At 42.5% G+C, this 24,952-nt stretch overlaps 1 protein-coding gene across 29 annotated transcripts in view; it reads right to left on the bottom strand.

Moving 5' to 3' along the window:
• ALPK1 (alpha kinase 1) overlaps nucleotides 1-24,952 on the bottom strand; it is a 151,759-nt gene that overhangs the window by 31,078 nt on the left and 95,729 nt on the right. For 27 of the 29 annotated variants that reach the window (XR_007477314.1, XR_007477318.1, XR_007477320.1 and 24 more), the window contains 7 exons: nucleotides 10,384-10,582; nucleotides 9,015-9,059; nucleotides 6,595-6,654; nucleotides 4,451-4,537; nucleotides 3,622-3,698; nucleotides 2,653-2,748; nucleotides 452-556 (listed from right to left, as the gene is read on the bottom strand). Coding sequence is in view for 19 of the 29 variants with exons in the window: in XM_049709631.1 (XP_049565588.1) it covers nucleotides 452-556; nucleotides 2,653-2,748; nucleotides 3,622-3,698; nucleotides 4,451-4,537; nucleotides 6,595-6,654; nucleotides 9,015-9,059; nucleotides 10,384-10,582 (669 nt within the window). In the remaining 10 variants the exon portion in view is untranslated. Of the gene's footprint in view, nucleotides 1-451; nucleotides 557-2,652; nucleotides 2,749-3,621; nucleotides 3,699-4,450; nucleotides 4,538-6,594; nucleotides 6,655-9,014; nucleotides 9,060-10,383; nucleotides 10,583-24,952 lie in introns of those variants that run through there. The other 2 variants (XM_049709634.1, XM_049709640.1) reach the window with 2 other exon arrangements.

Here is a 24,952-nt window from a genome sequence, read left to right as displayed (position 1 = left end):
GGAATGTGGACATAATAATTTTGCTATATACAAACACATCATTTGTTTAATAATAGTCAAAACAATAGATTAGTGGCTTCCAAACCCCTCTGTGCATTTGAATCACCCGGGCAGTATTTCATAATGAAAGGTTTCTGGGTACAAACCCCAGGGATTTACATTTAGTGGATTTAGGGTAGAGCCCAAGAATATGTATTTGGAAAGGGCTTTTAGGTGATTCTGACATGCTTGGGAACCATTGTTCTAGAGCAGATAACATCAAATCCTCCAGCTGTATTAACTTAGCTCCCACCAGGATGTCACTACTCTGACTGATAAAACCTTTACATATGTGAGGTCTGATCACAATTATCTAATGATATACACAAAGCCTATTTTAAGGTTAGACCCTTCCCTCCCAGCAGTTACATCTGTCACTGGAGTGAGGAGCAGTGAGGGCTGCACTGTTTACCATAGCCGTGAGCACGAAGAGAGGCGTGTAGGGACTGAAGGCGGCTGCCAGCTTGCAGGCTTCAGCGGCTGACAGCAAATGGTGGTCAAACTCCTTCAGCAAGCCCTGTGAGAAAACAGGAGGCCGAGTGTACTGTTGACAGTTATTGATCCATTAGCAAAAGACAGGCTATAAAATTCCTTTGCTTTTCTTTCAAGATTCTGAGGCATGCCCTGCGCCTAATCACAAGCATTTCAGAACAGGGCCAAGAAAGAGTAAGTGGGTCAAAAGACCCCAGGACAGTGACTGTCCTTTCCCCCACACCCATACATCATCCATCCCCAACTCATACCGCAGAGAAGGCCTCACATGTGCAAACATTCACACTGCCTGCCTGTGCAAAGTAATTCAGACAAGTTTCTTTGGAGGATCATGCAGCTCTTTGTTCACAGAACTCTGCACATTTTGCAGTCAGATTCACTGATGATTTCTGCATTGTTCTTGTCAAAGAGCCCTTTCATGTACGATTTCACAGCAATTAAGATTGAATCATTTATTCCAGAAATATGTATTGAGTACCTCCATGTGCCAGGCACTGTTCTAGCCATGAAGGAGAGAGCAGACAGTGAGCCTGCAATAAGCTTATTTCCCGTTAAGGGGAGGAGATCAGTCAATACACAAAACAAGTAAAATGCATAGTATTTGAGATGGCAGCAAGTGTTCCAAAGGAAAATAAAGTGAGAAGAGGCTGAGGAGGTCCAAGGCGGAAGGGCAGTTTGCAATGTTAAACAGTCCTCAGAGACAACTTCACTGAACAAGGGGCATAACCCTTTTCCTGTGTTTTGTTCTGACAGCAAAAGCAACATTTTGCTAAGATTCAGATTGCTAGCAGCAAGCTGTATGTGTTCTTATGCTACACTAATTAGTACTGAGTACAGTTACTGTTGCTGCCTTGGTATTTTTTTTTATAAACGTATTTATTTATTTATTTATGGCTGCATTGGGTCTTCGTTGCTGCGCACAGGCTTTCTCTAGCTGCGGTGAGCGGGGGCTACTCTTCGTTGTGGTGCGCAGGCTTCTCACTGCAGTGGCTTCTCTCGTTGCGGAGCTCGGGCTCTAGGCACATGGGCTTCAGTAGTTGTGGCTCATGGGGTCTAGAGTGCAGCCTCAGTAGTTGTGGCGCACGGGCTTAGTTGCTCCACGGCATGTGGGATCTTCCCAGACCAGGGCTCGAACCCATGTCCCCTGCACTGGCAGGTGGATTCTTTTTTTTTTTTTTTTTTTTTTTTTTGCCGTACGCGGGCCTCTCACTGTTGTAGCCTCTCCTGTTGCGGAGCACAGGCTCCAGACGCGCAGGCTCAGAGGCCATGGCTCACAGGCCCAGCCGCTCTGCAGCATGTGGGATCTTCCCGGACTGGGGCACAAACCCGTGTCCCCTGCATCGGCAGGCGGACTCTCAACCACTGCGCCACCAGGGAAGCCCCCTGGTATTTTTTAAAAAGGCAATAATTGACGATACCGTTAAAAATCTCAATTTCAGTGCAGTGCAGGAGAGAAGTCAATGTCTGTGCAATGCTGCAAACTGCTTGGAGACCTGGCTTCTGCTCCCAGTTCTCTTATTACTTATTGTACAAGTTGCAGAGGTCACTTAGTTTCTCTGGACCTTAGTTTATTTTTCTCAAAAATGGGACTGACACATTTTGCTCTACCTGCCTCATAGGCACATGTGGTGTATGTGGATCATATACATATATACACACTTTCTGAATTATAAAGCAATATACATATATTTGTAATCATTACTATCACAGATAAGAGCCTAAGCAAGTGACTGATGCTCTGATTTGAACAGATGGTAATTAAAGTCTTAAAGTTATTACCCCTTTACTTTGTCATTGAGATAGCCCAAGTGTAGAAACTGAATTTTGTGATAATTTGAAAGGAAATCATGGGGTTCAAAGCATTTATCACTTTGATTTCATTCATTCATTCATCCATCTTTTTTTCCCCAGTACCCTCTGTAGGTACTTGCTAGGTGCTGGGATAATAAAGCCAAACAGGACACCATAGGAACCGTCTCCAGGACTGCTCACATTACTTGAAGAGGAGGGACACCGTGCCGCCTGACTCCTGGAGAGAGAACTAACCAAGCGCCAAAAATAATGTTGACCGTTTTGCAGGTGATGCCACTCTGCACCGTGGTTTTGACAAGTGATAGTTACCAAGTTAATTTCAGGATTGCTTTTAAACTTTTCATAATCTTTCCTGCTCATGGAAACAAAGATATCTGCCAGTATACCTAGTGATGTGGAAATGCCCTGTAAGGAAACACAAACAAAACACAGATTAGGAATTCACAGTCAATTGTTGCTCTCATCTCAAGGCCTAAAGTCAATGATTAGCCTTCTAAATAAACCATTGCTTATTATTGCTATTGTTATTATGACACTGCGGATACTTCTCAACTGGATGTCACTGGGCTTGCGAGATCATCACATCCTGAGGACATGGGAGTAATGCACTCAGCTATTTCTTAGTTGGGCTTCACTGGATTGTCAACACTAACTTGTCCATACTGCTAGGCATAATGAATTGGCCCAATCAAGAGTCCCCACACCCCATTCCACTTGTGCTGTTAAAAGGACTGTAGGCGGCAGTGCTGCTGACACAGCTTGGGAAGATGTATAACCCAAAGCTTCAATTAACAAGGAGAATATTCTCACAGAGTCACAGAGAATGAAAACATCAAGTAGGAAAGCAAATGTTGCTTCTCAATTTCTTGAATAAAGATGTTGCGTAAACAGTTAATTGAAGTCTTTTCCCATTCAACTCAAGAAAAATGATTTTACATATAAGCAACTTGACCACCTCAACTTTGCTATGGAATTAGGTAAAGGCTAAATATATAATAAAATAGGTATCAATAAAAATAAATGGATTGGTAGAAATAAATGCATAAATAGTTACAAATATATATAGAAATACTACATATATACCAGGCGTCTAGCTGTGAATGAGGACGAGCAAGACACTAGAAGGAAGTTACCAAATGTTCCTGGTCCGACGCCTGTGTAGAATCAATAAAAATAGGACCAATAAAATTGATAAATGATAAACTGAATTGTGCCATAAGGAGATAATCTTTCAAAGACAAGTACAGGAAATGAGAAAATAAGCACTAGACAAACAACCTTTTTATCTGGCTGAGGAAGTGTCAGATATCCTATGATTGAGGCCCATATTAACTCTGCTGCTTCGTACCACATCCCTGCAAAAAAGGAGATGGGACAAACTGCTAGTATCTGCGAGTATCTGTGCTCTTGTGTCAGAAAATACCTTTAAAAACTAATACAGAAAGAAGATTCATTGGATTTTGTTAAGAAAATATATGACTAGATTAGACTGACAGCGATCAGCAGATAGCAATCTGCTGGAAAAACAGCAATCTGTTTTTCCGGTTGGTTTAATACAGATAATTTTTCCCTTCACAGGGAAACAGTAAGAAATATTATATATTACATGTGTACATATAAGATATATTAATATAGAAATAATTTTCTCCATTATTTACAAGATAACAATTACCATCCTCTGTTAAATTTCAAATACATTAGTTTGCATTTTAAAGTATAATTAGGGTCCTATAAACTTTGCTTGTAAAACTCAGGAATACCTTCCCAGGAACGAATGGGTAAGCTGTCAGGGTGGGTTTAGAATAAGGTGTCACTATATCAAACGGAGTCCTAATGAGCTGAGAGCCAGATGCCAGAAATAATACCGAGAATCCTGTGGTTAACAGTCATAATATACAACTGTAAATGTCTTTAACAAAACTCAACAGAAAAATATTTTGTTTTGTTAATGTTCATAATATTCCTGGCATCTTAAGTGTCATTCTCTTTTCCATAAGGAAACTAAGGGAAGTGGGGATGAACTGTATCAACCAGATACAATGAGAAAAGTCCATAGTAAAATCTTGTAGCCAGACTTGGTAAATGAGCCTTGAGAGGATGACTGTACCTAACTTTTGCAGAATTTGCCCTCTGATCTGTATGCAGACCGACTGCACCAGGACCTTGTCGCTTTCATTTCTGTACAGCCAGGTACCTACAATAAAGAGGAAAAAAAGAAAAGCATTTTTGGCCTTGAATTATTTTTTAAAATTAAAAAAAATTAATGTTTATTTATTTATTTATTTTGGCTGCACCGCTAAGCATGTGGGATCTTAGTTCCCTGACCAGGGATCGAAACTGTGCCCCCTGCAGTGGGAGCACGGAGTCTTAAACACTGGACCTCCAGGGAAGTCCCTGGCCTTGAATTATTAAAGAAATAGCCTGGTGAGATAAAACGATTTTCATAGAAGCCTTAACGAACACATGTGATATAAATTCGGGAGACAATCTCTTCTTTGTATTTAGAATAAGGTCCATACTTCTTGCTGCAACCTACGAGGCTTCACAGGAACTGAATCCTGCCTGGTCTCCACCTCTCCCCGTTACCAACTGGGCTCTGCCATGCAGCTTCATTGTGTTCCTTGTAATAGCAGCCATCTCCTGCTTCATGGTATTTGCACTTGCCATTCCCTCTACCTAGAGGGAGGGATTCCGCCCCCTCTAGCTCCTAATTCAGGGCTTATCCTCAATGCTATTGCCTCCGAGGCTTCCCCAGGTTAATTAACTACAGTGTCAACCCCACTGTCTTGTGGTTGCCTCATGGAGGGCGGGATCCATCCCATCCACCCAAAATTGGTTTGAATGTTGAAACTGATGGCTCTACACGGCACTAAGAGTATATGAAAAGATTCAGGGCTCACATAATAAGCCTTTCTGAGGAGAGCAGGGAAGGCACCGAAGCTGGTCCGTTTGACTTAAGTGAAGGGAGTGGTGAGTGGCTTTTGTTTTTATTGCGATTAGGGTGTGGGTCTGGGGTAAAGGTTCCCACAGCTAGGCCAGGGTTTACTGATAAATGAGCTTTAAAAAAATCAGCCTGTTCAGATGTGGGGCAAAGAGGGAAGAAGCTGGGGCCTGACAGCAGCTGCCAGTTGCCAAACATCAAAAATAAAGTCAGACTCATTATTACATGCTCTTATTATTCTGTGTCACATCACCCTCCTTACTTTCTCCCTAGCTTTTAATCTGTGTGTGTGCGTGTGTGCGTGCATGTGTGTGTGTGGTGTAGAAGATGGGAAGTATGCATATTGTAGGTTAGTGATGGTGGTCACAAATGGGGGTATGTGGTCAATATCTGTTATTTCAAACTGCCTCCCCACTGGAAATGTCTACAAGTTTCAAGGAGCTCAAGACCTTATATCCAAGCATATTGAGCTTAAAAGTCGACAAGGAATTGTGTTCAATGTAATAGGAAACTAGTTGACTTAAGTGCCCAGAAATTCAGACAAGGTATTTGAGGCTTAAATTGTTACCCAACTATTAGGACTTGCTTCCTCTCATGTATGATTAAATATCAAAAGAAATCTATTTCAAAGTAAGTTTTTATTATAGCTCCTCTGTAGCAAAATAAAATTTATTTTCCAGACCCTTTAAATACATAAAACTGTAAGTGTATTCTCCTGAATTTATAGGCTCAATTTCCATTCACAATTCTTTTCAAAGCTGTAGCTGAGCCCTTTCTGAGGTCCAGGGAGTTACCTACCTTCACAGCGAATGTTGATTAGATAACACACTCTACAATAAAGCAGGGTGATATTAGAAGACTTGGTTGGGTTGTTTTTTGTTTTGTTTTTGTTTTTAAATAGAGAAAATGGAAACATAGAGAAGTAACCTGCTTGACCATTTCATTTATCAGTAGCAGAGCCAGTCCTAGGTAGTTCTGGGAACGTCTAGTGTATAGTAACTACCAGGTCATTACGTTTCATTTATTTATTTATATTTATTTACTTATTTAGGCTGTGCTGGGTCTTCATGGCGGCACACGGGCTTCTCTAGTTGCGATGTGCGGGTTTCTCTAGTTGCGGCATGCAGGCTCAGTTGCAGTATGTGGGATCTTAGTTCCCTGACCAGGGATCGAACCCTGGCCCACTGCATTGGGAGCGTGGAGTCATAACCACTGGACCACCAGGGAAGTCCCCACTAAGTTGCTTTTAAACTGGAACTCTGGTAGGGATGGAGGGTGAAGGTCATTGTGAAGATATGAGAGCACCTTACCTGTTGCTCCACTGTTGCTTATCAGACTGCTCAGGATATACTCTGCTTTTAAAAGTTTCCCTGAAAAGAAGCAACACATAATTAGTTCTGAACATGTGCTTTAAATACTGCTGTTCATGCTCTAAGGTTAACACATTATAACGGGGAAACATTCTATTTTAAAATTTAAAATCAGTAACTACATCATACACAAAAGTGAAAAAGAAGTTTTCAGGAACTGGTAAGGTGGAAAGTTGTACAGTATCTGAAATTGCAATTAAATTCATATACATGTACCTACATATACACACACATATTCATTCATATGAATGAATAATCCATTCATATAGAGTAAGGCTTGAGAAGTAAAGGCAAACCTTTGTCAAAGGCTGTGTCTCCTTTTTGTGAAAACTATGCCTCCAGAAGTGGAGGAGAGTTGCCCGTGAATAGGTCTATTTACAGAATTATCAGGAAGGAATTTTTTTAGGGGGTGGGTAGAGAGGTTCTTTGTAAACTTTTCATTTATTTCATTAACACCACGTAGGAGGGGCCTACACTATGGATGGCTGTTTTTCTGTAAGGAGGAAACTCAATCATTCATCCTTTTATCCATTTCTGCTCCCAGGTGCCTCTAAGCCCCATATGACCTGGCCCCTGGGACTTCTTTGACCTCTTCTCTTAGCATTCTTTCCCTCATCCTCACTCCTTCTACTTTGGTTACAGTGGCCTCCTGACTGCTCCTTGAATCTGCCAGGCTTGTTCCCATGTCAGGGCTTTTGTACTTATTTTAGTCTGGAATGCATTTATTCCAGGTATCTCCAAGGCTTGCTCCCTTCTCCTTCAGGTCTTTGCTCAAATGTCACTTCACTGTCTCATAAGGCCTTCCCTGACCACCCTATTTCAAAGTGCAGATACAGACATATACCTGACTGTGGTAGATTGTGATCCAAAGGAGGTCACAACAATATCTTCTATTCCACATGCTCTTCTGCAACGTGACCTTGCCATTCCTCCATCAAGAAGTGGAATCTATTTTCCTTCTCCTTGAGCCTGAACTGGCCCTGTGACCTGTTGTGACCAATCGATGTGGCAGAAGTGACACTGTGTACCTTTCTGGTCGGGACATTAAGAGATGCCTCTTGAGTGTGGATGCTTCTCTACAGCATAATTTTGTACTTGAACTGCTAGGTCCCAGAAATTTCAGTCCTGAATTAATTTCTTCTTAATTACTTGGTGCGTGATTCCCTCTCTTGTGGGTAAATTCAGACTCCACACAGACATTTGGCACAGACTTGGGGTTTTTATTTCTTTACAGAGATTTTTTTTGGCCTCCACCTCAGAGCTTGGGCAGAGAATAAGCTTCCTCATCACCTCCCTGGGTGGGCTGGTAGAGCAGTTCAGTCCCACTTCATAGCTGTGCAAACCTTTAAGGATTCCAGCTTTATCCAAATATTTCACTCCACGTAGGCCCAAGGTCCTGTCTCTTGTCCCTGCACAGGAATTAAAGTGGCAATCCCTTCCCCTAGGACTATATCCAAGTGTAAATCTCTTTGGCTATAGTGTCAGGAGCAATAGTCCATTATTCTGATTTTGAATGTCTTCTATGTTTCAGGCACTTAAAAAAATATTTAATTCACGATATTTATGTACCGTGAATTAAATATTTCGATATTTAATATTTAAGTGGGAGAAGATTCCACACTTGCTCAATCCTCCACGCTGATGGAACTGGAAGTTTGACTCTTTGTTTTTAACTGTGGCTTGAAAGGTTTTGTCTCCTAATTTCAGGCAGGAGTGCGCTGGGCAGGCCCAGGGCATCCTCTCTTGCCTCTGAAATCCCACGACATTGAATGCTTGGACCTTTGGAATGGGTTTTGAGTGGATACCAGGATGGGCTGGGTCAAAGGGGAAAATAGGCAGACTGTGCTGTCCCTTCATATTATCTTTATCCCTTTCCCTTACCCCTTATAACATCGTACACACCTCTCCTTTCTCTATCCCAGGATTCCCAAATGCTGGGGACTGAGACCCCTTTTCACTGTACCTTGTTCTCTTTCCAGGACACCACTCCTGCCTTAAGTCCCCCTTTCTGGCTGAGAAACCCAGTGTAGGTAGAGCCTCAAGAGATATCTGGGGACAGAAGTTTACAGATAAGCACTTTAACTCTGAGGCTGTGTCTGTTTTCTTGTGGCATTTCTGGCAGTATCTTTGAGGAAAAGACAACCCCAACTGTTGCAGAATAAGATCTAGGACTTTTACCTTAGACATGTGATGTGCGGGCAGAGGAGCGTGCTGCTCATGATGGTATCAAGGCTTAATTGTCATCAGAAGAAAAAGTCTATACCACCTTAGTTAGAGGCATGAGAGGAACAATCAACCAAACAAGTAAGTGAAAAGATTATTTGGTTGTGTAAAGCAAAGCTATCAACATGACTACTTACCACTTGACCTTGATTTCCATGTCACACTATAGCAAATCTGTAAATCTGTGTATCATGAAACATGCCTCAGTAACTGTTCCAAGTTCAATTTGATGAGAACCAACATTAGTTTGCCCACGCACACCCGGCCCTCAACTTTCGGTTCCCCTAACAGAATGCTCTGCTCACACATTATTCCATCTGATGCCATCAGAAGGCGTATTAGTGGTTAGGTTTTTCTCATACCCTCAACATGATAAACCCCAAACATTATAAAATGTCCCAAATCATGGACATTTGAAGTAAGAATTTTTTCGTAAGTTCAACTCTGTTGATGCAATTACTTTAGAAAAGTAAATAATAAGATATGGGTACAATTTATGTACAGCTGCAAGAACTTGAGAGTGAATGAACTTGGGTTTGTGAAAAGTTAACCTCCACAAGCCCATGTCTCTCATGTCCTTTTATCTCTATCCCTCTCTGTACTCAGCAACTGTCCCATTCATTACAGTTAGTACAGTTCCTTTTCAAAGGAAATGAAGTAGTTAAAAGATATTTTAACTTCTTCAAGGCCAGAGTTATTAAAACAATAGCAATAGCTAAACCCAATTTAAAAAATGAGCCAGTCCTGTTTCTGGGACAGGCAACTTGCATTCTATTTTCATCCTTTATCCTTTCACTCTTGGAAAAGAGAACAGCAGGCTACAAGTTTCTAAACCTCATGGTTATCAGTAATTTAAATAATTCAAGAATTCTATGCAAGTGAACTTTGCTGTAACACATAGCAGGCCCCTCTCCCCTCCAGTCCCCCTCTACATTACAGCCTAAGTTAGAATGTCAGCCTCATTTTTCATTTTATTCAAAGTGACAGAAGGAAAAAAAAAAGATACTTTAAGGCCTAATCAGGTACTGTACTGGTGTTCCATGTGATGGAAAAATATCTCAAATTACTTCAGTGGGTTTGTCAGGTCTATTGTTAGCATAGTCAAGTGGCCCTACAGAAAGGAGACTGGAGAGCTAAGAGAAAATAGTAGAATTCTAATCTGATTTTTAAAGGCTGCTGGTCAGAAGTATAGCAATTCAGATACCCCTGTTTGAAAGCAGCAGGACAGATTTGTTAGACGACAAAAGCTCCAATTAGTATTTTCCACCCCCTTTCACAATTTTCTCTATTGCTTTTGGCTCTGAAATCCTTTATGCCAGGGCCTTTGTGCTGGCTAGAGGCAGGGGGAAGGGCAAGGCGGCGGGCTGGCGGGAGCGCCGGCGGCTACAAAAGAAGGCCCGAGGGCCCCGGTGCCCGCCGTCCCCGCGGAAGTCAAGGAGCCCCGAGGAAGGTGAGCCCCAGACGGGACGACTCCGGGACGAGGAGGGCCAGCAGGAAGGAGCCTACCTGAGTGCATCGAGATTCGGGCTTGGCGAATAACCACCTGCGGGGCAATTGGCGTTGCTGGCTGCAGCTTGTGCAGCCCTTGGGCGACCTGCAGGAGTTCGCCCGAGACGTCGAGCCCGTACAGGAACCGGTCGCTCAGGAACACAATGGCAGCTGCGGTGGCACACTCCCGGGCGAGGATGGAGGCTTTCAGGGACGCCTGAATGAAAAGAAATAAAGTCGGGCAGAAAAGAAGGCAGTCTTGGGACCAGTAGTCTTCTAGGTATTATTATCAAAACAAGAACAACAACAAAACCTAGAGCTAGGAGAGGAAACAGTACGCTACTGAACAAAAAGCTAATAATAATGATAATAATAACGATAATGAAAAGCCCAATTCATTTGTGGGATAAAATAATATTTCTTTCATTCCATTTTCCCTATTACATTTCTAATATTATACACGTAATAAATGCATATTTCTTGTTATGAAAAAATTCAAACAGCAAGTAAAAATTAAAAGTGCCCCTTTGTTTTTTCCTGACACTTTACCTTATTTTTTCCCTTCCACAAATTTCATTCTCATTCTTCCTGTTAATGGTTTTCCAGAGATCCTTCCAGAACTTCCTCTACCCTTTTCTGTTTATTTAGACATTGATTCTTTGTCCTACCTTGCCTTCTCTCTCTCTCCTTTCTCATTTTCTCCCTCTATTTTTCTTTTCTTTTTTCTCTTTTCCTTGCTTTCTCCCTCCCTCCCTCCCTTTCTTTTCCTTTATTTCTTTCCTCCCTCCCTCCCTCCCTTCCTTCCTTCCTTCCTCCCTCCCTCCCTTCCTAAATGGCATTACACTAGATATATTCTTTTGCTACTTGATATTTTTGGTCATCATAACATCTAGAAGTTTCCATGTCAGTTCATAATATTCTGCTTCATTTATTGCCTCTATTTTAATTAAGAAGAAATATAGGGGCTTCTGCGCTGGTGGCACAGTGGTTGAGAGTCTGCCTGCCGATGCAGGGGACACGGGTTCGTGCCCCGGTCTGGGAAGATCCCACATGCCGCAGAGCGGCTGGGCCTGTGAGCCATGGCCGCTGAGCCTGCGCGTCCGGAGCCTGTGCTCTGCAACGGGAGAGGCCATGGCAGTGAGAGGCCCGTGTACCGCCAAAAAAAAAGAAGAAATATAGACTTCTAGGCAATATTTTATATTTGTTTAATATGATTATGTTTAGTTAATGAATAAAATAAGAAAAAAACAGACATGAAATGAAAGTATAACATAAAGAGTGAGAAGTAGAGATAAATGAGGCAAACTTTTATGGAAAAAATCATCTTTTGGCCTCTTAAGGTATTATACAAAAGACATTGAAAGTCATGCAGCTGTTAGCATAAATGAGTTTACCACCCACTAGTACTTTCTCCATTTGCTAAACTATATCAAGCAGAGATTTTTCTGGGCATGTTAGCTCACGTATGAAGCCTAGAAAGGCATTGTAAGCATTGCCCATTCTCCCACCACAATCTTATCATACAAACATTGCTTTCTTCACCACATAAGTACTAACACTTATTGGGCAAAACCAGGTGCCAGGCACAGTGCTAAGAGCTTTATATGTATTAATTTATTCGATCCTCACAACAATCCTAAGAGGCAGGTTCTATTTATTTAAAGGTCAAAACCAATATTTTAATCATCCAATTGAATCACTCCTCCTATTCTTACTCCTAGAATCCTATTTCTTTTCATTTATACCTTGCCTACCGAGAATCAGCACAATAATCCTTCTCTTATCAAACTGATGCTTTCTTAACTTAAGGGTTTTAACCTATCGCTGTGTTTTTTAAGTTTGAAAAGTGATAATGTGCTCTTGTATTTATCCTTTTGTTCTTAGTTGATCACTACTGAAACTGTGATAGTGATGCCAATTGTTAGGGGAATACCTCTTCTCTCCTTTGATGTTTCCTTCCACGTGAAGGGAGCTCAAGTACTGTAGCACTCCTGGCCTCTCTCTACTCCTTTACCCACTCTGTCCCAGGAGAGGTGGACTACACTGATAAGAAAAATTGGGAAGAAGAAACTGGGCATGCATGGCTTAGCTCCTCTCTTTTTTCTTTTGGGAATGAGTTGTCTAAAGGAAACAGGGATTCTTCTCTGCTCTTCTATATCAGAAAGCCACCCTATATGGGGTGTTCTGCTTGGCCCAGTAATTTCTGTGACTGAATGGGGAAGTCAACATAATTCTGGGGTTCATCTAGCAGACCCCCTTGTTCTAATACCAAGCTATATATTTCAATTTAGCCTTTGTCAGAATTAAAGGTAATATTTAATCTCTTGTCTGCCTAACTCCTCTTTTGTTTTATATCTTAGTTTGCTCCAGGAGGGGAAGAGAGGTGTTAGTTACCCCAACATTAATCACTGCCTGACACACCGTAACCCTTTCTAAGGGAAACTGCTCTGCCCACAGCCACTGCCTTTGAAGCAGCAATGTATTTTGCTACTTGACTTTGATCCCCTCTCCCCATCTTACCACCAGCTCCAAGGCTAACCTAAGAGTACACACCTGACACTTGGCCCATGACTCTGTGGCCTGGCTTGAAAAATGAACTTATTGATCTGAACTAAGAAGGATAGAAAAAATTTTCCAGTTGTTGCAGGATGGGAAGAAGCAGAGAGTAGAGTGTAGCTAAGCTACATTTATAGACGACACCAGAGTGAAGATCCAAGAATATGACTCCAAAGCCACCTTTTCACAAGTGCTGTTCTTAGAGCTACAGGTTTCCTTTATTGCTCCATGTGTATCTTCATAACAATGTACACTCCATTTTATGAGTTTGCTTGTGTGAGCCTCTGTTTTACCCAACCAAAAAAGCCTAACTAAAACTGAAATGCTCAAAACTGCAGTTGAGGTTTGTCAAATAAACTATCAATCTGAAAAACACAAGTTTTAAAATGAGAACATGTCAGTCATTTGACATTCATGAAATGTAAACTTAAAGATGGAATAGGAAATTGATGATTTTATGTATGCCCAGCTCTGTTTAGTAAGGACAGTCTCTGATCAAGAGTCCTTTCTATGCTAGCTACACATAAATATAGCCCTTTGGTTTGCAACCTCAGCTGCCATCTGTAGAACTTGCAGCTTCTGCCACTGCCAGGCTCCCTTAAACCTTTCTTTGAAACAGCATCTCTATTCCTGTCACCCTGCTCATGACTATGTACCCTGTGGAGGGTACTCAGCAAGCCAGAGTGAGTCTCCTCTCTTTGAGGTACATGCTTCATGTTTAGTTCTGCTCTCTATTCTCACAGGTGCTTCACTTCAGTTTTGGGGTAACTGAGTTCCTACAAGGGATGCAATGTTTAGAGGCCGGTCAATTCTCTAGGGCTGAATCTCCACCCTTTCCTCCCTGATAATAATGGTTTCCATCTTCGTAGTACCATCTAGTTTATGAAAAACGTTCACACAAATGAACTCATTTAAATCTATAGTAACTAAAAAATCTAAGTAAGATAAGGAAACCGTGGCTGAGAAGTTGACTTTCCAAAGTTACAAAGCCAAAAGGGTCAGGGTGAGGCAGGAAGGAACTCGTCTTTTTTTTTCTTTTCTATTGTGGTAAAAAGCACAGAACGTAAAATTTGCCATCTCAGCTTTTTTTAAGAATGGCGTTCAGTAGTGTTAGGTATAGTCACATTATTGTGAATTAGATCTTCAGGACTTTTATATCTTGCAAGTATGAAACTTGATACAACAACCCTTTCTCCCTTCTCCCTAGCCCCTGGTAACCACAATTTTACTTTCTGTTTCTATGAAGTTGACTATTCTAGGTAACTCATATAAGTGGAATCATAGTTTTTGTCTTTCTGTGACTGGCCTACTTGACTTAGTATAAAGTCCTTAAGGTTCACCTGTGCTGTAGCATGTGACAAAATTTCCTTCCTTTTAAATGATGAATAATATTCCATTGTATGTATATACCAATTTTTGTATGGATGAATCTATACCCATTCATCTGTCAATGGACATTTGGGTTGCTTCCACCACTTAGCTATTGTGAACAGTGCTGCTATGAACATGGGTGTGCAAATATCTCTTTGAGGCCATGCTTTCAATTCTTTGAGATATATACCTAGAAATAGGATTGCTGGATTAAATGGTAGTTATATTTTTAATTTTTTGAGGAACCACCATACTGTTTTCCATAGAGTTGACACCATTTTACAATACACCAACAGTGCACAGAGTTTCAATTTCTTTACATCCTCAGCTAATACTTGAGGAACCCAAGTCTCTCAAGGGTCAGTTTTTCGTCTGCTTTCCACCTGTGTCTGATGAAGGTGATTTTGAGTAGGGCCTAATCTGGGCACAGGAATCTGGGTCTTTGTAGCTAGGGCTGAACTCACCACTCACTGAGTCCAAACAGTGGTTCTAAGGAACCCATATCTCTTATTATGATAAAAAAAATTATAAGAAAAAAAAAAAAACAGGGACAAATAAAAACAAACCCCAATTGAAAAGAGTGTTCTTGTTATGTGTTTAAAAATAAGAGAAAGAGGGCTTCCGTAGTGGCGCGGTGGTTGAGAGTCTGCCTGCCGATGCAGGGGACACGGGTTTGTGCCCCGGTCTGGGAAGATCCCACATGCCGCGGAGCGGCTGGGCCCCTGAGCCATGGCCACTGAGCCTGTGCATCCGGAGCCTGTGCTCCGCAACGGGAGAGGCCACAACAGTGAGAGGTCCAAGTACCGCCAAAAAAAAAATAAAAAAAAAAAAAAAAATAAGAGAAAGAAAAGAAAACCTTCCAGGAGATGGCCTTTAATTTCAGCATTTTGAAATTCTCTAGTGAAAGTTGGTACCAAAGGACCAAATGATAATTTGGTGATTAGCTGGGGATTACTCCAACTGGGAATTTCTTACACAGAGCTGAAAGGACGCTCCACAAGTCTAGTGAGGTGGTCTTCCCAAGTTGAGGAGATGGAGCTTCTAGGAGTCTGTAGAGGCTAAGGTGGCCAGGGTTCACAGAGCAGAGAACCAGAAGGAGAGAGCTGCACAAAGCAAGAAGTCCAGAGGTCTGCAGAGGGTCCCCTCTGAGTCTCCAGCAGAACACTACTGATCAGCTCATGTATGAAAAGACACCACCCAAGGCCGGGGAAAGAACCATCTGAAAGGAGCAGAGGAAACAATCCCCAAGCCTCATGTAGTTTGTGTTTCTACCAGCCATAGTAGGAAATCATGTCATTCACAGGGCAGGGGGTAGAATATTCAGAAGGGTATTGCTTCAGTAGTGAGACAAAATTAACCTCAGAGGAAGATGGCTCTTGGCCCACTCTGAAAGTTTAGAAGCAAGCATGGCATGGATCAAACTATTTCCTAACTTGACTGAATTCCAGAACAAGGTTCAAGAATATTTATAGGCACCCAAATTATCTGCCATATTATAAGGTAAAATTTATAATGTTTGGCATCCAGTCAAAAATTACACTAAAAAGAAAAAGAAATCAATAGAAACTGAACCCCGAATGACAGTTTTAACTGTATTTTATAAGTTCAAGAAGGTAGGGTAAAAATTAGGTGGGATTAGGGACATGGGAGATATAAAAAATGATCCAAATCCAACTTCTAGAGATAAAAAAAATGTCTGAGATGAAACCACAGGTATCTGGACTGTGTCCAAAGTCCTCCATTTGCTTGCCATGGTCAGTTACTAAACCTCTCCTAGTCTCAATTTCCTCATCTGTGAAATGTGGATAGTACCAATTTTCAGTGCTGTTTTAGGATTAGAGGAAATGTGGGTCAAATGTTCAGCACAGAGCCTGGCACATTGTGGGTGCTTAATAAATGAAGAGGAACACTACGAAAAAAAATAGGAAAAAAGAATTCCGTTCACGTGCTCCCATTCTCCTGTATGATGAAATAACAACAAGCAAAGACAGGCTCCTAAAAGAAATGTCAGTGGAATTTTCAACAGAGTAAAAAGGAAATAACAGATCATGCATATAACATCTCTAAGGTTTATCTCAGAAAATGGTGAAACCTCTCATTTAATTTCTTCTCTTCACTAAGTCTAAGGACTGATGTTACTGGAAGCTGAGGAAAAAAAAAAAAAAAAGGAAAATGAGCAGGCTCTATGGCAACTGGCGAAGGAAAGCTGGTTCTTGAAAGGGAGGCTTCTTAGCGTGCACGTATGAGTTGCTTTTGGCTGTCGCCAATGGAGGAATCCCTCCCGAGCACCTGTAAAGGATGCCACAAACACCCCATTCTGCATCCTGCGTGAACACGCCATATATTTGAGCAGAGAACATTCCCTCATCTATTTTTCCCCCTTCTACTCTTAATAGTTTGGAGCACAAAGCCTGAGAGAGGGTGACCTGCCAGACAAAGGCCCTTTGAGTTCCTTGGAAAAGTAGAGTTGGAGGAGGATGGAAGGAATCCAAGTGGCCCTATTATTTCCACTTGCACTAATTAGACATTTTTCTGTCAGCTATTGAGCACTGCTGAGAGGCCAAACTCACTGAATTCATTTCTAAAGTGTTTACAGAAGTTTGCATCTGTTTGTGTCTCTTCAGGAGGAAAATAAGCACTTCAATAGCATTGTGGAAAATCTAAACGAAGCATCCTATTCTGGAGGACCTGGCATCCCCGCAGCTGCATAATTTGACTCTGTTCAGGGCCCGAACCTCTCGCATCTCTCTCCAAAACCTAACGACGCAAAATGCAGAGAAGTCAACTCAGGGGAATCTTTTCTTTCTTGTCATTGTCTTTTCTCTCCCTCTTTTGAAACGGTGGCCTGCTGTGCACTACATACAGATTTAGGTGGGTATCATTCTTGCAGCCCCTCTCTCGCGTTTCCACCAGCACTCTGAGAAATTAATACCCACTTTCATTTGTTGCCAAGTGGGGGGATAGTAAATTCCTCAGCAGCAAAGCAGAATACATCACCATCCTGGGAATCTCCCCCAAATGTACACCGGGGGAGCACTCTGACTTCAGAAAGGGAGGAATGAAAGGAGGCCTGAGTGTGTGGTAGGGAAGGACGCTAAAGAGAACGTTTCCCTACATGGTAAAATGTGCCTGGGTTATGCACAATTAGATTAACATGAAAGAGAGTCCCTTTCCCTCCCCCACTCCCCCAAAAAGAAAGAAAACAACACAAAAACCCTAACCCACTGACTACGTGGCAGTGCCTTTGAAATGCATATTGGTCTACGTGGTATTTGATTCAGGATTCTTTTTGTCTGGGTTTTTAGACCCACGACTGACCTGCCATCACAGAGGGCTCAAAAATATAATCTTTTAAGATGGTGTCACAGTAACAGAATTTTAGTGATGGAACCAACATAGGATAACTCAAGATTAAAAAAAAAAAAAAAAAGGAATTCTGTTTTATTATCTTTCCTCAGAGGCTGACTTAGGAAGCTTGTCCCAATAGCCACTGAATTGTGGCTTTTCTTCCTGAATGAACCTGTTTAAATAAAAATATATGGATACAGATAAGGGAGTGTGTATGCTGGAGCTCTAAAGAGACAGGCTCACAAATGTGCACACACACACACCACAGTTTTTTCACATCTGTTTTCAGGATGGGAAATATGGGGTCCTAATTGAGTTTATGGCACAAAGGGAACTTCATGGCGAGGAAGCTGAGTCAGGTGGTAAAGGAATTAAACTCCACAATGAGATTTCAATACGCAGATGATTGAAAAAATGCGAAAGAGCCTTTTCTAAGGGCTTTTACTGAACAGCAGCAGGAAAAGTGTGTGCTGTTTTCATGGCTCCTGGCATTAGTGCTAGCCCCTCCCAACGCTGAGCATCAAGTTTGGGTCCCAGCTATGGGTTCAAAGCCACGATGTGTTCACAGCAATGACAATGGCAGCTGTTCTCAAGGGGGGCTGGGTGAGGGGACTCAGAACAGAAGCCATCTGGCATTGCAATTGGCAGGCGCAGTGTAAGGGGAAATTACTGCTGCATAGCAAATTGGGAGATAGGAAAAAGGCAGGGGAAAGGGAGGGGGGAAGTGTCCTGAGGTGAGGAATTAGCCGAATAAACAAATGAAAAGTGACTGAGGGCTGCATAGTTATATATCAACAATAAGGCTGAGTAAGAGTCAACTGATCAAACTGGACTACTCAAGGTCAAGGGAAGACCAGGCACAGCATGCACCACGTTTGTTCACCCACCGAAACGTGAGGAGGAGGAGAGGAAAAATCCTGAACCTTCTTACAGTTTATATTCAGGGCCTGTTAACATTTCACCAATCTTTCCTTCATTTTACCAGTGGGGCATGCAGATTCAATCACTTTCCAGAAATAGTTATAACCTTTCTCTCAATCTCAATACCTAAAGATAATAATTTGGATCATCTATCCCTGCTTTCTTACCCTCCCTCTCTCAAATCTACTGTGAATGGAGTTGGGCTGTCTGTTAAAAGAACGAGAAAGCAGTATCAAAACAGAGGCCACCCACCCAGGATCCTGGTGAGCCTCACGGCCCCGGGTACTGTGGACCTGCGTGTCTTACCTTTCTTCTGGACTCCAGGTTGCTACAGCCACCATGGTGATTTCAGCATCTACACTGATGACTCACCCAGCACACTGGTCTCTCTTGCCATGGCCTCCTTATCTCCAAGGATCTTGTTCTACACTTAAGCTTAGTCACTCTCATGGTCAGTCACTTTAGAACTTGCTACTTTGGTGGCATCACAATCAGAATCTCAATTCCAGCATTTGATTCTTTAATCTTTACCTCTTATTCTCCCAGCTCCCTTCCTGGATAGCCCAACTCCAGTAATTCTGCAACCCTTTGGGGACACCCACACTATCTGCTGCCCTTACTGGGTTTTTGTGTGTGTGTGTGTGCTACGCCATCAATCCCTCATGTCCTCACTTGCCTCTTTAAATTCCATGGTGCATCAACATAGCAACTTTTTAATAGGCATTCTTCGCTCCTTTGCTGCTTTCAACTTCTATCATATTTGTCTGGCAATTCTGACCATGTTTATTGTCAAGGAAAAATGTTGGCCTTGTATTAGAATCACCTAGGTAGGCTTTTAAAAATCCAGATGCCCAGATGGCACCCCAAGCCTGTTAAATCAGAATCTCTGGAAGTGTACCCAGGCATGTTTCTCTAAACGATGCCCAGGTGATACCGATGATCCCCAGGTGATTCCCATGATTCTAGAGTTGAGAACCCGGGAGCTAGCCTGACCTTTAGCCTCTTACCCCACCCCTCACTCCTCCTCCCTACTGGGGGTGGAGTGAGTTATCTGATGGGAGTAGCATACCTGGCTCAGACCTTCCTCTTTCCTCTCTTCAAGTCTTCCTTCCTGTTCTACAGTAAGGGAAGGGGCCTGCCAGCAATAAGATGTGTCTGAAGTGAAGAATTTTCCAACCCACTTGTCTGAAAACCTAAAGCTACATTCTCCTATCTGTTTTAGAATAATAAAGGTTGCTCTTTTGCATCTATCTTTCAGTTGGTTCTGAACACAGGAGGGTAAGATGAATATTATTTATTGTCACTTAATATTTTCAAATTATATGTAATTCTCTGCCTAATCTGAGCTTCTACCCAAGCAAGTGAATGTGGCTGGAGAAAAATACACAACCATAACACTTCAAATTTATGACCATGACCTGAGGCTGGCCCTTAGCATGGCCTAACAACCCAGCTACTATTATACTTCTGCTCTCCTCTCCAGCTGCCACAGCCCCTTTAACCTCCTCACACTCAGCTGATGACCTGGCTTCTTATCTCACTAAGGAAACAGTCAGTGAGATGACATCTTCCTTATTCTCTTACCCAAATCTGCCAACCCTCTTGTACTGTAACCCATGTGTCCTCCCTACTTTCCTATTGGCATGTTTAAGGCCAACCCCCCACTTAAATACTCAATTCTATCCTGCCTTCTTTACTCTAGGACATTATGCCTGTAAATACTTTCTTTCACTTCTGCATCATTAATTTCCTCATCTCTACTGGATCATTCTCATCAGCATACAAACATTACAATATCTTCCATCTTAAAAAGTCCTCCCTTAACCATATATCTCTGTCTTAGTCCCTTCAGGCTGCCATAACAAAAATGCCATAAACTGAGTGGTTTATATAACAACAGAAATTTATTTCTCATAGTTCTGGGGATTGGGAAGTCCAAGATCAAGGAACCGGCAGATTCCGTGCCTGGTGAGGGCCTGCTTCCTGGTTCACAGATGGCATCTTTTCTCCATGTCTCTCTGGGACCTCTTTTATAAGGGCACTAATCCCATTCATGAGGGCTCTGTCCTCAAGGCCTAATCATCTCCCAAAGCACCCCCTCCAAAACCATCACCTTGAGGGTTAGGATTTCAACCTATGAATTTGGGAGGTAAGGATACAAATATTCAGTCCACAGCATTCTGCCTCCAGCACCTGTCCCATTTCTCTGTCCCTCTTTACAGCCAATCTCAAGAGTTGTCTAAACTCAGTCTTTGCTTCCTCACCTCCCACTCTTTCTTAAATCTATAGCTTTCATCCCCAGCACTCCACTGAACCCATTCTTTTCTAGGTTGCCAACAACCTCCAAACCCAATGCCCATTTATTAATCCTCATCTTATTCAAACTCCTAGAACCATTTGGCTGTGACAATCAACCCCTCTTTTTTTATTCATGTGACTTCTGGCATTTCACACTCTCCTGCTTTTCTTCCTACCTCATTGGCTGCTCACTCTACTTTGCTGGAGCATCCTTCTTTTCCAGCCTCAGAATGTTAAAGCCCTAAGATTCAGTCCTAAGACGGCTTCCCTTCTCTAGCTACATTCACTTAGACTGTCCCATGGCCTCAAATATCACTTCTGTTGACAATCCCAAATTTAAATACCATCCTGAGTCTCTTTCCTGCAATGCTGCCTAGTGTATGAAATTGCCTAGACAATAAATAGCCCGATGTGGATGTCAGTTAGGTATCTCAAACTTAACATGTTTAAAACAAAACTCTTTATTTTCTCTGCCATACTTGATTTTCCATCTCAGTAACGACAACTCATCCATTCATTTGCTGAGGGACAAAACTTCAGAGGTTTCATTCTAAGTTTGTGGCTCTTCTCCTCTCATACTCTACATCTAATCCATCAGCAAATGCTGTTGGCTCTACCTTTAAAACATGCACAAGATCTGGAGGAGCTTCAAGAGGGCGGAAGAGTAAGACGCAGAGATCACCTTCCTGCCCACAAATACATCAGGAATACATCTACATGTGCAACAACTCCTACAGAACACCTACTGAACGCTGGCAGAAGACCTCAGACCTCCCAAAAGGCAAGAAACTCCCCACGTACCGGGGTAGGGCAAAAGAAAAAAGAAAAAAACAGACAAAGAGTAGGGACGGGACCTGCACCTCTGGGAGGGAGCTGTGAAGGAGGAAAGGTTTCCACACACTAGGAAGCCCCTTCGCGGGCGGAGACTGCAGGTGGCGGAGGGGGAAGCTTCGGAGCCGCGGAGGAGAGCACAGCAACAGGGGTGCGGAGGACAAAGCGGAGATTCCAGCACAGAGGATCGGTGCCGACCAGCACTCACCAGCCGAGAGGCTTGTCTGCTCACCCGCCAGGGCGGGCGGGGCTGGGAGTTGAGGCTCGGGCTTCGGTCGGAGCACAGGGAGAGGACTGGGGTTGGCTGTGTAAACACAGTTTGAGGGGGTTAGTGCGCCACAGCTAGCAGGGAGGGAGTCCGGGTAAAGGTCTGGAGCTGCCGAAGAGGCAAGAGACTTTTTCTTGCCTCTTTGTTTCCTGGTGCGCGAGGAGAGGGGGTTCAGAGCGCTGCTTAAAGGAGCTCCAGAGACAGGCGCGAGCCACGGCTAACAGCGCGGACCCCAGAGACGGGAATGAGACGCTAAGGCTGCTGCTGCCGCCACCAAGAAGCCTGTGTGCGAGCACAGGTCACTATCCACACCCGCCTTCCGGGGAGCCTGTGCAGCCCGCCACTGCCAGGGTCCCAGGATCCAGGGACAACTTCCCCGGGAGAACGCACGGTATGCCTCAGGCTGGTGCAACGTCATGCTGGCCTCTGCCGCCGCAGGCTCGACCCGCATCCATACCCCTCCCTCCCCCCGGCCCGAATGAGCCAGAGCCCCCGAAGCAGCTGCTCCTTTAACCCTGTCCTGTCTGAGCGAAGAACAGATGCCCTCCGGCGACCTACACGCAGAGGCGGGGCCAAATCCAAAGCTGAACCCCAGGAGCTGTGTGAATAAAGAAGAGAAAGGAAATCTCTCCCAGCAACCTCAGGAGCAGCGGATTAAATCTCCACAATCAACTTGATGTACCCTGCATCTGTGGAATACCTGAATAGACAATGAATCATCCCAAATTGAGGAGGTGGGCTTTGGGAGCAACGATATATACATATTTTTTACCTTTTTCTCTTTTTGTGAGTATGTGTTGCTTCTGTGTGTGATTTTGTCTGTATAGCTTTGCTTTTACCACTTGTCCTAGGGTTCTGTCTGTCCGTTTTGTTTTTTTTATTACTTAAAAAATTTTTTTTCTTAGTAATTATTTTTAATAACTTTATTTTTTTTATTTTACTTTATTTTATTTTATCTTCTTCTTTCTTTTTTTTTCTCCCTTTTATTCTGAGCCGTCTGGAGGACAGGCTCTTGGTGCTCCAGCCAGGCGTCAGGGCTGTGCCACTGAGGTGGGAGAGGCAAGTTCAGGACAGTGGTCCACAAGAGACCTCCCAGCTCCACATAATATCAAAAGGTGAAAATCTCCCAGAGATCTCCATCTCAACGCCAAGACCCAGCTCCACTCAACGACCAGCAAGCTACAGTGCAGGACACCCTATGCCAAACAACTAGCAAGACAGGAACACAACCCCATCCATTAGCACAGAGGCTGCCTAAAATCATAATAAGGTCACAGACACCCCAAAACACACCACAAGACATGGACCTGCCCACCAGAGAGACAAGATCCAGCCTCATCCACCAGAACACAGGCACTAGTACCCTCCACCAGGAAGCCTACACAACCCACTGAACCAACCTTAGCCACTGGGGACAGACATCAAAAACAACAGAAACTACGAACCTGCAGCCTGCAAAAAGAATACCCCAAACACAGTAAGTTAAGCAAAATGAGAAGACAGAGAAACACACAGCAGATGAAGGAGCAAGGCAAAAACCCACCAGACCTAACAAATGAAGAGGAAATAGGCAGTCTACCTGAAAAAGAATTCAGAATAATGATAGTAAATATGATCTGAGATCTTGGAAATAGAATGGAGCAAATACAAGAAACATTTAACAAGGACCTAGAAGAACTAAAGAGCAAACAGTGATGAACAACACAATAAATGAAATAAAAAATTCTCTAGAAGGGATCAATAGCAGAATAACTGAGACAGAAGAACAGATAAGTGACCTGGAAGATAAAATAGTGGAAATAACTACCACAGAGCAGAATAAAGAAAAAAGAATGAAAAGAACTGAGGACAGTCTCAGAGACCTTTGGGACAACATTAAACACACCAACATTCGAATTATAGGGGTCCCAGAAGAAGAAGAGAAAAAGAAAGGGACTGAGAAAATATTTAAAGAGATTATAGTTGAAAACTTCCCTAATATGGGAAAGGAAATAGTTAATCAAGTCCAGGAAGCACAGAGAGTCCCATACAGGATACATCCAAGGAGAAATACGCCAAGACACATATTAATCAAACTGTCAAAAATTAAATACAAAGAAAACATATTAAAAGCAGCAAGGGAAAAACAACAAATAACACATAAGGGAATTCCCATAAGGTTAACAGCTGATCTTTCAGCAGAAACTCTGGAAGCCAGAAAGGAGTGGCAGGACATATTTAAAGTGATGAAGGAGAAAAACCTACAACTAAGATTCCTCTACTCAGCAAGGATCTCATTCAGATTTGATGGAGAAATTAAAACCTTTACAGACAAGCAAAAGCTAAGAGAATTCAGCACCACCAAACCAGCTTTACAACAAATGCTAAAGGAACTTCTCTAGACAGAAAATGCAAGAGAAGGAAAAGACCTACAATAATAAACCCAAAACAATTAAGAAAATGGTAATAGGAACATACATATTGATAATTACCTTAAATGTAAATGGATTAAATGTTCCATCCAAAAGACACAGACTGGCTGAATGGATACAAAAACAGGACCCATATATATGCTGTCTACAAGAGACCCACTCCAGACCTAGTGATACATACAGACTGAATGTGAGGGGATGGAAAAAGATATTCCACGCAAATGGAAATCAAAAGAAAGCTGGAGTAGCAATTCTCATATCAGACAAAATAGACTTTAAAACAAAGACTATTACAAGAGACAAAGAAGGACACTACATAATGATCAAGGGATCAATCCAAGAAGAAGATATAACAATTGTAAACATTTATGCACCCAACATAGGAGCACCTCAATGCATAGGGCAAATACTAACAGCCATAAAAGGGGAAATTGACAGTAACACAAGCATAGTAGGGGACTTTCACACCTCACTTTCAAGAATGGACAAATCATCCAAAATGAAAATAAATAAGGAAACACAAGCTTTAAATGATACATTAAACAAGATGGACTTAATTGATATTTATAGGACATTCTATCCC

Source organism: Orcinus orca, chromosome 4, assembly GCF_937001465.1.
Source record: "Orcinus orca chromosome 4, mOrcOrc1.1, whole genome shotgun sequence".
Classification (NCBI taxonomy): domain Eukaryota; kingdom Metazoa; phylum Chordata; class Mammalia; order Artiodactyla; family Delphinidae; genus Orcinus; species Orcinus orca.
Note: the sequence above shows the minus strand (reverse complement) of the source record. Positions and strands in the feature narration are given on the sequence as shown.